The following is a 12,170-nucleotide window of genomic DNA, read 5'->3' on the forward strand; positions in this document are numbered from 1 at the left end:
CTGCACCAGCATCTTTCTCCTAGGTTACCTGAAGTTGGGACAACAGCTAAATGCAGCACTGCCCTCCGTGATTTGGATCAGTTCTGCCTTTTTCTCTCTGAATTAAATGATAATAAAACAGAGGACTGAATGCAGTTGGGCTGGGAGCTCTCAGGCATCGAGCTGACTTGAAATGCAGTCTGGCACTGTGGAAGTGTCAGGGCTGGGCAGTACCACGCAGCAGAGCAGAGGCTGCCTTTGGCTGCTTGCATCAGCTGGAAGGTCTGCAGAAAGCGAGTAGGACAGCGTTACTGGGAGAACATTTCTTTCTATGAAAAAGATGTGCAAAAGGATTCCAGCAGTGCCTGACTGATTGCCATTTCCTATGTCCAACTGTAATGTAAAACCTTTTGCTTTTCTCACACTGTAACAGAGCCGCACTGTGTAGCTCCAGCATTTACATGACAACTGGTTTATTCCTCCTGGAGCTTTCAAAACTGTCTCATGGTAAGAACACTGTTTTGCAGTGGAAAGATGATAGCTGAAGGGGCTAGCTACAGCAGAAGGAATCATTTCGTGATCAGCTTGTTAACATTCCCATTTACAGAAGAGCCTTGGCTAACATCCTTGGCGTAACTAGCACTGTAAAACAGCAGACACATTCAACTTTTAAGCGTACGTGTTTGTAACACTGTGAACTAAATTAAGGCACGGAGGGGGTGGTGTATGGCTGCCTACCGCTGCATATATTAAGGCACAGTTTGTTCACGCTGCAGCACTTGCTCACTTCTAAGAGTTCAGGCGTGGTGCACAAATATTTACAGCAGGCAAAGCCGAAATCATTTCCTGTTAGAAGTGAAGGTGGCTGCTGCTTCCCGTTACAAACCCTCAGCACGCTTTCCACATCGCAGCACAAGGCTGCAGGCCGTTGGAGAGGCTGTCTGTGCACGTCTGCTGCGTTGCAGTGCCCAGCAGAGACGAGGCTGAGGTGTTTGTGAGGAGCTGAGGTGTGTGGGGGAAACTGCAGGTGAAAACCTGAGCACCTGTGGGATCAGCTGCTCCACTGAGGTTTTCATGATTGAAGTCCCATTTAATTCCCAATTTTTAGAAGCCTTCAAAAAGCCTTCATTCAGCTTTGCTCCACAAGGATCATCTGTGAAACTATTTACAGTGGCCATGCATTTATATTCTCTCTTTCTACTCTTTCCTTTGCAAAAAGATGGCAAAAAAACCAAGTAGGCTTCACCTGATGATGGCAAGAGCTGAACTCAACCCCAATTTCTGAGCAACGATCTGATGACATGGCTCTGTTCATAGGGCTGCCCCTCTGCAGCTCGCGTTGCTTTGACCTGAGCAGTCACAGCTCAACACGTGGGGTTTTTGCTTTCTTATCATGGGATTTTTCCTTTTTTTTAATGTCTTTGCTTTACTACCTTTGAGGAATGGACGTTTTTCAGCTCTGTAACACGAGCTCTGTACCTCCCAGTGCCCAGTCCAGAAAGGAGTCGGTGTTTCTTTCCTTTTTCTCCATGCAACATTACAGGAATTTTGTGAAGCAAACAAGAGGCTCGAAAAAGCCACAAAGCAAGAATATTACACAAGCTTACGATGAGAAGTGAAGCAACTAAAATTACCAGAGGGGGGGAAGTTGAACATCCCTACTGTGTGCAATGCAGCCTCGTGTCCACCCTACACCACTAAGACAAAACTGAAAACCTTTCGTGTATGGGTTTCAGCCGCTGCAGCTTATTAGTTCTGATAGTTTCACTATTACAAATAGTAATACACGAAGTTCTGTGTAGTGGTTTTAAACTGGAATTAACGTTAGCCAATAATTTTAATAATAGCGTCAAATGTAACACTGCAAGGCATATTTTTTTCCTTGCTTATGTGTCATTAAGGAGATTTGGAACCCAGTGGAAATAGCCTGGCAATTCTTTTCACGCTTCCTAAGAAAGGGATTTAAGCTGACAGTCCCGGTGTGAGCCAACAGGGAGCTCTGCCCCGCCTTAACGCGGAGCCGTTCGGTTCCATCAGGGCCGCCGGTCCCATCGTTAGCCTCATCGCCGGACACGGAGCCGCGGGCGGAATGACGGAGGCGGAAAAGCTCAGGAGTTAAGCGAGAATTACACGTCGACACGGTTCGGGCTCAGCCTCTGGCAGGATCACTGTTTTTAATGCAATTTACTCATTAAAAACGAGCACCGGATTACGGAAAGACTGGAGCGAGGCGCCTTGGCCAGGCGGTATTTCAGCTCCGTGCAGCGCCCCGCTTCTCATCGCCCACCGCTCCCCGGAACGCCGGCCGTCATCCAACGCAGTGCTGCGCATCGCACGGCTCGCGCCGGGAGGGCCGCTCGCAGCGGGGCTGCTCCTGCGCTGCGGCACGGCTGGGCGCGCCCGTTTCCCCCAGCGGATGCACCGTAACCGCATTATCGCGGATTAGCTGGATTTCTTCCTTTAAATGTACACTGCGAGAACCGACCCGCCAGCCAGCTGTTTCTTATCGGCCCCTTTAATGTGCCCGAGCCCGGCTCCGCTCCTTCCTTTCGCAGCTATTTCTGGCACCGCTCGGCGGGGCGCGGCGCATCTCCGCGCCTCCATCGGGGAATCCCTGCCTGTGCCGCCTCCTCCTCCCCCTCCTCCTGGCTGAGCTCCTCGAGGAAAGACCCAGAAGGCGGCGGCGCGGGGCTGCAAGTAGGGCAGCGGCGGGGCGGGATGAGTCGGGGAGCGCCCCAGCCCGGCCCCGCCGCAGCGCCGCATGGCCCGCGGGGCAGAGCGGCCGCGGCCGCAGGAGGACGGCCCCGCGCGGAGCGCTGAGCGCTGAGCGCCGCCGCCTCCATGGATAAGGCGGCATCGCTGCACAGCGCCGTGCCCGCGCCGCCGCCCCGGCTCTACCTGCCGCGGAACTTCAGCTGCAGCGCCTGCCTCTATGGCAGCCTGGCCGAGCGCTGCAGGGGCGGCTGCAGCCCCGACGGCGACGCTCCTCCGCCGCCGCCGCCGCCGCCGCCGCCCGCCCCGCGGGACGCGGCCCCCGAGAAGCCGCCGCCTCCGCCCCGCGGCCGGGAGCCGTCTCTGCCCGCCGTGCCGCCCAGCCCCACGCAGCGCCGCCGCGCCAAGTCGCTGCCCACGCCCGGGGAGCGCGGCCTTCGGCCGGCCCCGCAGCACAGCCCCTCGCGCCGCAAGACCGTGCGCTTCGCCGACTCGCTCGGCCTGGAGCTCATCTCCGTGCGGCACTTCTGCGAGGCCGACCTGCCGCAGGTGCCGCCGCCCGCCCCGCCGCGCCACGCCGACCTCTTCAAGACCAGGAAGCCGCCGGCGCTGGGCGAGTTGGAGCCGGTGCCGTTCGGGCCGCCGCCGCCGCCGCTGGAGCCGCTGTTCCCGCCGCAGCCCGGCGCCGGCCCCGGCTTCGCGGAGCGCGTGCGGCAGCACAAGGTGAGGCTGGAGTGGGTGCGCTCCGAACCCGCGGGGCTGCGCGGCGCCGTGCGCGTCCTCAACCTGGCCTACGAGAAGGCCGTGTCGGTGCGCTACACGCTCGACCGCTGGGCCAGCTGCAGCGAGGTGCCCGCCGCCTACCAGCCCGCCGGGCCGGCCGACGGCCTCACCGACCGCTTCGCCTTCCACCTGCCGCTGGGCCCCGCCGCCGCCGGCTCCGAGGCCGCGCTGGAGTTCGCCGTCCGCTACCGCGTGGCCGGGGCCGAGTATTGGGACAACAACGGCGGCGCCAATTACCGCCTGCGGGGCCGGGCGCGCTCCCCCTCCTCGGGGCCGCCGCAGGACCCCGACAGCAGCGCCTGGATCCACTTCATCTGAGGGACGGAGCGGCCCCGGTCCCGGCCTCGCCCCGCGGCGCGGCGCTGCGCTGTAAGTCGGGGGAGGATGCTCGGAACCGGGCCGCGGATAACCGATGTGCGCTTCGCGTGCCGTTCAGCCGCGCGGGGACGGCGGTCCGACTGCAGGCGGCGGGTGCGGGCCGTGCGGGCCGCTCCGTGCCCAGGCCTCGGGGCGGAGGTCGGCGCTTCGGCCCGCGGCGTGGCGGCGGTCTGTGACGCCGCGGTACGGCTGCCCCGCAGCGAGGTGGCAGCTCAGCCGTGCCGGCGGCTCTCAGCCCTGCGGGCTGCTCTGCCTTTCCCGTCTGACTGAGGTTCCTCAGCTGCGCTGTCGGTGCAGCGGTGCCGGCACTGCTTGGAAAACACTCCCGGTTTGTTTGTTTGTTTGTTTTCTCCCCGATTCTGGAAAAAGGCCGATTTCACAAGGCTGGATACGCTCCGAGCAGTTGAAGAAAAGCCATATCTTGCCGTATAAAAAGAAGCGTACCAATAAAAGCATTGGGGTGGCAGAGTACGCTGAGTTCTGCCTTCAAAGCAGTGCTTTAGATTGATACGAGCAGTGAAGGGTTTTCCTTTTCTGGCTTGCTTTTTGAGGCAGTGGGTGCGGGTTGTGCTGCTGTCCTCTGGGAGTCAGCACGGCTGTGTGCAGGACAGGGACCTCCAAAGTGTCACTGCTCAGAGTGGCAAAACTCACGTTGCTATCATAGAATCGTTTGAGTGGGAAAAGACCCTTTGAGGCCATCTGGTGCAGCTCCCCTGCAATGAACAGGGACACCTACAGCTCCACAGCCCGTCCAGCCTGACCTCGGGTGACTCCAGGGATGGGGCATTCATCACCTCTCTGCACAACCTGTGCCGTTACCTCACCGCCCTCACTGAGGAAACCTCCTCCTTATACCCAGTCTGAATTCCCCCTCTTTTAGTATGAAACCATTTCCCCTCGTCCTGTCACAGCAGACCCTGCTACAGAGCCTGTCCCCTTCCTGCTTACAGCCCCTTTAGGCGCCAAAGGGCCACTCAGGTCTCCCAGGAGCCTTCTCTTCCCCATGCTGAACAGCCCCAGCTCGCAGCCTGTCCCCATAGGAGAGGTGTCCCATCCCTTGGAGCATTCCTGTGGCCGTCCTCTGGACCTGCTCTGACGTGATCTCATGCAGGGCTGCAAGATGCAATCTCGAACATTTTGGGTCTTCTTTAGGTTTTTCAGGAATGACATGAATTCTGTTCATTCGAACGTGTTTTTGAGTTCCTCGTAAGTATCTTGGACAGCTTGGCTGGTGTCAAGTTCTCCTGGAACCTTCTGACTTCGATGGGAATTGGGAATGGGAATTGGGAGCCCTTTTGTCTCCCGGTTCTGTCAGAAGAATTGAACCGATGAATTCTGGAGAAAAAGATCTGGCGACGTGATGGGAAAAGAGCATTTCCTTTAATTCTTCCAGGCCTCTTTCTGCTCTAATAGGAAATCACAGTGTCAGTAGCTGCTCTATGCTGTCGTAGCTTGGTTTTAGTTCCCCACCAAGTTTTCCCTTTTTATCTTAAAAGATACAAATTGCCAGGACCTACTGAGCATCTCACGTTAGAATATTAAGGCCCTGACCTTGTAATAAAGTAACACTGTGTATTTAGTACACGTCTATAAAGGTAGAATAGCAGAACTAGCTCTTAGCTTGTGATAAAAGCCTCCCGAGTGGTGTATTTGCTAATGAAAGCCCAAGTGTCTTTTAGTTAGACCTAGCTTTTTGTAAGAGCCTTAATGCTGGAGAGAAGGAAGGGGACTTATCTCCATTTGGAAGCACTTTGAGATAGGGTGGGAATACAGCCAAACCTCCCTTCAGTTTTGCTGTAGCTTTCCTAAATGCTTTTTCTTGGCCTTCTCTGCCCGCATACTAAACCAGCAGCTTATTCTGGAGCATCCCAGTGCTGTTGCTTGTGGGGAAAAAGCCATTTCTGTGCACTGTAGGTTAACCAGAGCTATAACTTTATTTATGAAGGTTTGACCCCTTTGTCAAATAGATGTCTGAATATTAAACCTTTGTGGGATGCAGCGCAGCAGAAGAGTGTTTTGCAAAGCAGACTCCCGAGCTCTGCAGCAGCTCAGCCTGTCTTCAAGTCTAAATTGTGTGGGTGGTTTCGTGGGCTTGAGCGTGAACACAGATTATCAGTGGCGTGTGTGTAACTCCAGTAAAGGACCACGTCTTCTGGAGGCACGTGGGGGCTTCTGAAGGCCTCGGAGGTGGCCCAGAGGATGCTGCTGGCAAGGTCTGTGGAACAAGTCTGGGGTGCTTAAGTAGAAACTCCTCAGCAACCTATGCCAAAGCTGCACTGCTTTGCTTACACGATTCACTTCTGTCCCATTAGTTTATTCTTAAGTCAGATTTTGAAAAGCAGTGACTGCGGGTGCACTGAGTGCGAGGCAAAGCAAAGGACTGGAATTGTTTTTCAGGAGAGTAAATTGTCTTCAAGGCAGTCTTCTTCTGGAACAAAAATAGCAGCTCAGCTGTTTTCGTTTGCGTGTCTGCAGCCGCCTTCCCCTCCAAGTGATGTAGAACAGTGTAGGCGAGGCCGTAACCCGTAGGTAATGTGCTTCAGTTCTGGGTGCATTCCTCATGGCTGGGTGTCTTCAGAGACACAGAGACGTCTGTCACTCCTCGTGCAAAGTCGGAGCTCTATGGAACGTGCCATCTTATTTCATGTGCAATACGGCGATCCCTTCTGCAGTGAGTTGCGCTGTGTGTCCATAGGCATTAATGTCTGCTGTTGCACAGTTAAGCTGCTTGATGTTTTCTGTGCAATTCTCTGCCTCTTGCAGCAGTGCGTCTGAGATCTACCCAATTAGTGGAAATCCTAACGAGAATCAAACCAATTAAGTGGCTGTAGACCGAATTTCAGCTGGCTGGCTGTATTAGCATAAGAACAAGAATTGAAACCGTACTCACTGTCAACACGTGCGTTTCCCAAGGTCGATTAATTACTTCCTCCTTTTACCATTTGCAGATAACTTCTTGATGCATATGCGTGTGCCTCAGTGTATCACTGCATAGCAGAGTAAGTGCACACTGTTATTATCCCAGCACATGTGGGGGAAGATGGGTCACTGCAGAGAGCAGATGTCCTCTTTACACATACACGAACTGTTTCTCAGTAGCACCAACAGACACACATCTGCTAATGCTGTGTTTTAGCATCTATAAAAATACTCCAAATCTGCTTTTTAACGTATTGTTCAATACCTGCATTGGAATCTTTACGTGCCTTTCAGCATTTCCTAGGAAGAAATCTTATTTGTTCCTTAACTGTCCCACTGAATGTCCAGAAATGGCTTTCTTATTAAAACGAAATGAATTCTGAAAATATAATAATAGTTCTAATTCCTGAAGCACTTTCAGCTGTTATCTGCAGCGGCCAGAAGAATTTGATAGTATTTTCCTGCATAACCATGAAAGAATTTACTGTCAGAACCACATCTTCCTGGTATACCTCTAAAATTATGGCGTTGGGTAAAAAAACTGTGACTGTAGTTAGTATAACAGAATATATTTATTGTGTACATTCACCACTTACACGGATATTCTAAGTGTATATTGTATCTGAGAGCAGAAGTTCTAGTTTTGTATGAAATGTAGTTGTGTAGACGTGATCATCTTTACAGCTTTTCCTGTGACCTCTCTGATGCTGCACAACGCTTATAGTTACAGCTTCTGGGTGGACTTAATCTCTCTGCACGCTCTGTACAATGGGATTCAGGTGCTCACTGTAAAGGGCAGCTGAAGAAGACGACTTCTACCTTGTGATGCTGTGCTGCATGGCCTTCTGGCAGACCACCCCTAACCCTCCTCCCATATGCACTCCATGCGTCCATGGGCTGACTGTGGCAGGATTGCTTACTGAAATGAAAACATGGTTGAGTGCCAGAATTAAGGTTGTGCAGTCATGTACAGCTTGAGGTGGGAGGTAATTGCGGGCTCTTTCTTTACTCGATTCTTGAATGCTGCTTTTAACTTATTTTGCAGAGGGTTTTTTTAACCCAGGATTTTCCTATCTTTTGTGAATATCCTCTTCCTTCAGCTGTTCTGAGTTGTGTTGGAGCTTTCTGGTTTTTTGAGAAAAATTGGGTCTTATTTTTATGCAACAACACGAAAAATTATTTTACATTCCATTCTGGGGGGGAGGCAGAAATAACAGCTTTCCTTCCAGTTTCACTCTTTTAATATCAAATAATGGCATGCAGAATGAAATACGCTTGAAATAACATATGCACTAGCAATTCCAAAGAGTATAGCTAAGAAAAAAGTCAAACATGAAATGTGCTTTTTAAAATGTCTGTGCTTTCCTTTAGCAAGGCAGGAAAACCCCCCTTAGTCCCAGTGCATTTCTACCAAGGAGTTCTTTCTATGCAATATTACGGTGCACCTGTTTTTTTAGGGGCAATGTTGGTTGGCGTCATGGATGTGTTGGTGTATTGTGTGTAGGATGTTCTATTAAAAGTGTCATTAAGGAAACTGGGTCTTAAATAGTGTTAGAGCTTGAAGCTCTTTTGTGTTCAGTCTGACTTCACTCACCCATAGGCACAGTCTGAGGAGCAGTAGCACGATGGTATTCGTAGACATGCAGTGCAGTGTTGTGCTTTGTGCTTTCCTCTACACTGTGTCACCTTCCAGGAGGAAGCACTGCATTACCATCGTGTTGTCAAATTCTGTATTCCTGTACCTTCACAACAAACCAGGCTGTGTTGTGCTTTTACACTCAGACAGCTAACACGTGTGGCTTTAGAGCCCTTCAAAAGTAGTAGGCCCAACACAGTTGGGATTACTGTTGAGTCCCATCTCCAAACTGTGTTATCCCAGGCATTGGTGTGCGCCATGTAACGGGCTCAGTGGGCAGCACCCAGCACCACACTCTGTGTTTGCAGAGGGCTGGGACAGCCCAGCTGTGCCCGGGTGCAGACGCCTGTATGTGGGGGCCAGGAGAATGCTGTGTGTTCAAGACAGTGTCTGCAACGTGCAAGCTCCTGTTGTTTCCTTGACCTACACGGGCTTTGTTGACAAAAGAATTTGTTCTGAATGTTACTGCTCTGTTCCTTTCGGTTGCAGTTTCTTCCGCAGTGTTGATGCTCCACAAAGTAATGTTTGTTTCCAATGTTTGTAAAAATAACGTAATATCACCAGGAGTTCAAAATCGACCTTTTCTAACAATGCCTTGTAACGTAGCCTTACAGCATTTCAGATTATTTCCCACCAAAAAGGCATCTAATCACTGGCTGTCACGTATATTGATCAACCTGTAGCTTCTCGATGTCATTAAAGGCTAACAAAACAAACTGTGAGCATGTGGTGAATACAAACCTCGTATCTTAATGGACAGACTGTGAGTTCCTTTGGCTCAGGGTCTGAATTCTGTTCTGTTCCGTCCGTGGTGGGTGTGGGAAAGCAGGGGGTGATGCAGTGCCCACCTGGAGACGAACAGCGATCTCCGAGGCCTCCATTCAGAACGCTGTGTGTGTGGGGCTGGGTTGGCCGCCTGCTCTCCTGAAGTACAACCACTCCCCAAGAAGATAAGATGAGATTATCAGTTGGCATAAGCACGTGTAGCTATCTTTATAGTCTTGTATCTTTAGCACAGTTGCAGATAAAGGCAGTGTAGCAGTCTGTGGTCCAGAAAGGGGTGCCTGTGTTTTAACTGCTTGTGGCTTTAATCTTTCCCAGCTCAGCGTTGCTGTGGTCACCAGCGCTGAACCATTCTGTGCAACTGAGCTGCCAACCCCTGTGCGAGGTACGGCAGGTACAGAAACAGCAGTCTGTCCTCCTGCAGGAGAGCAGAGAGGGACTCTCATAGCAGGGAAGTAGGAGATATGTGAATAGTGATTTTTTTTATGGCACAAAAAATAACAGTTTCAGTTTGCCAGTGCTGAATGGCTGCTTGGTCTAGCAGGAGGGTTTCTAAGCCTGGTGTATATTGAGCACTAACTGGTAGAGCTGTAGCTATAATGAGCACACGCTCTTTCCTCCAGTGGTGATGCGGAGTTGAGGCTGTTTAACTATTAGCTATGTGAGACTTAAGGACTCCTCTAAATATGCTTTTTCTGACATCAGAATGACTGCCTGTTCTTCCTTATAGCTCTTCACTTGCACAGCTATAGGTAGGAAGGAGGAGGAGGAACTGGCTGTGCCAACTGTGAAGTCTCTTTTCAAGACTCTGTTAGATTCTCTATCAGAAAAATGACTTCAGATCACACAGCATTACACGGGGATGACATGTTATCCTTGCTACCACAACATGGAAAGCAGGCAGATTCCTCCCAAGGCATTAAACATCCTCCTTCTCTTCTACATCGGCTAACATATTTACCAAGCAGCCTGATTTAAGAAATGCCCCTTAGTCTAATGGAAGGCAGACAAATCGTTGCAGTTGCAGCTGAGCTGACTTTGCCTTGGTAGCTGTGGCACAAGTGGGGCAGTTGGAACAGGCAGGAATGGCCAAGAATACTGAGTTCTCTGTCATTTTCTCTTGATCCAGCTCCCTGCGGTGAAGAAGGGAGGGGGTGATGGCTGAAAAGCAGAAGTACTCGTGGGTTCCAAGTGCTAACTCATCCTCCTAACCCATGGATTGATTTTCATGGCTTGGGGAAAGTGCTGTACCTCCATTAAAATACATCTCTGAGGGAAAGACACTCAATAACATGAATAATTGAACACTATAAACAAACGACAAATAAAACAGCCTAATAGCAGGGGATGTGGGACCATTGTACTGCATTAAAATAGATCGGGTCTGAAGTGACTGAATTATGCTTTGTCAGGAAGGGAGGGATATCAATATCGTAAGGGAAGCTATCCAGTGCAGATGCCACAGGCTGCATTCCCCTGCCAAGGAGTGCTTCCCTAGGACTGTGTCCCAAGCAGCCTGGGGAAAGTGGAGCAGAATCACACTGAGAACACTCCTGGCTGCTCTTACAGTTCATCTCTGGCTTGTGCCATCTACAGCAGTGTTTGCAGGCTTGTCGGACAGGCTCCTACTGGGTGCCATCACAATTGGAACTTGGTATAAAATTGCAGGCTCCCGGGCCAAATGCCTCACCTCAGCAACCTGACAGAGGTGGCAGGATGATGGGTAAGATAAAATGAGCGGTACAGTTCTGTGAGCAGCGATTGTAAACATTTCCAATGACAATTTTCAACACCCTTCACGTTTTCTCACACCCTGAAGTTGTCCTTCAGCCAGCTGTCCCTGCAGCTGAGTCACTGCGGTACCCGTCCGCTCGGATGGCTCCGTTGCCCCATCTCTAACATGCCGAGCGCCACCGTGTGGGTAAATTATACAATTCTTTTAAAACAAAAAGATTGAGATCACCACGTAACCATCCGGTAACATGGAACGCTCCGTTCCACCCGCTGGAGTCGTGCTGCCATTCCATTAGGCACCATTCTTAGTCTTCCTTCTCTTCTCCCAGGTTAGCCGTGCAGGTGCTGACGTTTCCATGGGCTCTTGCATTGCAACAGAAAAGCCTCGTGTCTTTAGTTGAAGAGCTGAGGCTCTCTCTGGATCAGCTTTTTGGTACAGTTCTGGAGAGCCACTGCTACACAAAGACCCCAATTCCTGCTCTATCTGTACAGAGAAGCAGCAAAGGGACTCCTGACCCGCAGGACATCGACCCTCTGGAGACCCCAGTTAAGGGGCATTAGAAACTGAGATCTGCCACACTCCTAATCTCATCATGAGAGGCTTAGGTAATTGTCTTACAGCTAATTTAATGACAGTGAAGTTCACATTGTCCCTATTTTGTGTTCACAACAGGCTCCTGACAAATTAGAATGATATTTCCAGACAAACATGTTTCCAGTGCTTAGGCTAGCACTGTACCTAGCTTACCATTTAATCTATCATCCTTATTACTAAAATGAGATGATGGCTCACTGACAACGCATAGTGGGACCTTGATACACCTGTTGAACACTGCGTGATGAAAAGTCATGGTTAACAATCTACACAGACAGCAGTACTGGAATGTCACCACCTCAAAACACTAATTATTATTATTTATGTGCTTCTGTTCTTCTACCTTAATACTATATACTTGTTTTTCCTCTCTGTTCAGACTAACAGTTAGACAATCTGCACTTGTATGCACGATGGGTCACGATTCATAGGGCAAAAAAGGCAAATCTTGAGGCAGTCTTCTCAGATAAAAACCTTCAAAAGCAAACATGGATTGAAAAAAAATCCAAGCTTAACTTACGTGATACAGTTAGATGATCAGAGAGAGAAAGGGGCTGGTATTTGTGAAACAGAAAGGAAATGTGATGACATAACTAACCCCTGTGATATAAAGAGACATAATTATTAGTCGTGGGAGAAACATGGAAATCA

General features: G+C 50.6%; 1 protein-coding gene across 1 annotated transcript; it reads left to right on the forward strand.

Moving 5' to 3' along the window:
- The first annotated feature begins 2,551 nt into the window (after window positions 1-2,551).
- LOC121111712 (protein phosphatase 1 regulatory subunit 3E-like) lies at window positions 2,552-9,123 on the forward strand. The gene has a single exon (XM_046899737.1). It carries the CDS (start codon window positions 2,821-2,823, stop codon window positions 3,790-3,792), a length of 972 nt encoding a protein of 323 aa, XP_046755693.1. The 5' UTR covers window positions 2,552-2,820; the 3' UTR covers window positions 3,793-9,123.
- The last annotated feature ends 3,047 nt before the right edge of the window (window positions 9,124-12,170 follow it).

This window comes from Gallus gallus, chromosome 11, assembly GCF_016699485.2.
Source record: "Gallus gallus isolate bGalGal1 chromosome 11, bGalGal1.mat.broiler.GRCg7b, whole genome shotgun sequence".
In the NCBI taxonomy this organism is placed as follows: domain Eukaryota; kingdom Metazoa; phylum Chordata; class Aves; order Galliformes; family Phasianidae; genus Gallus; species Gallus gallus.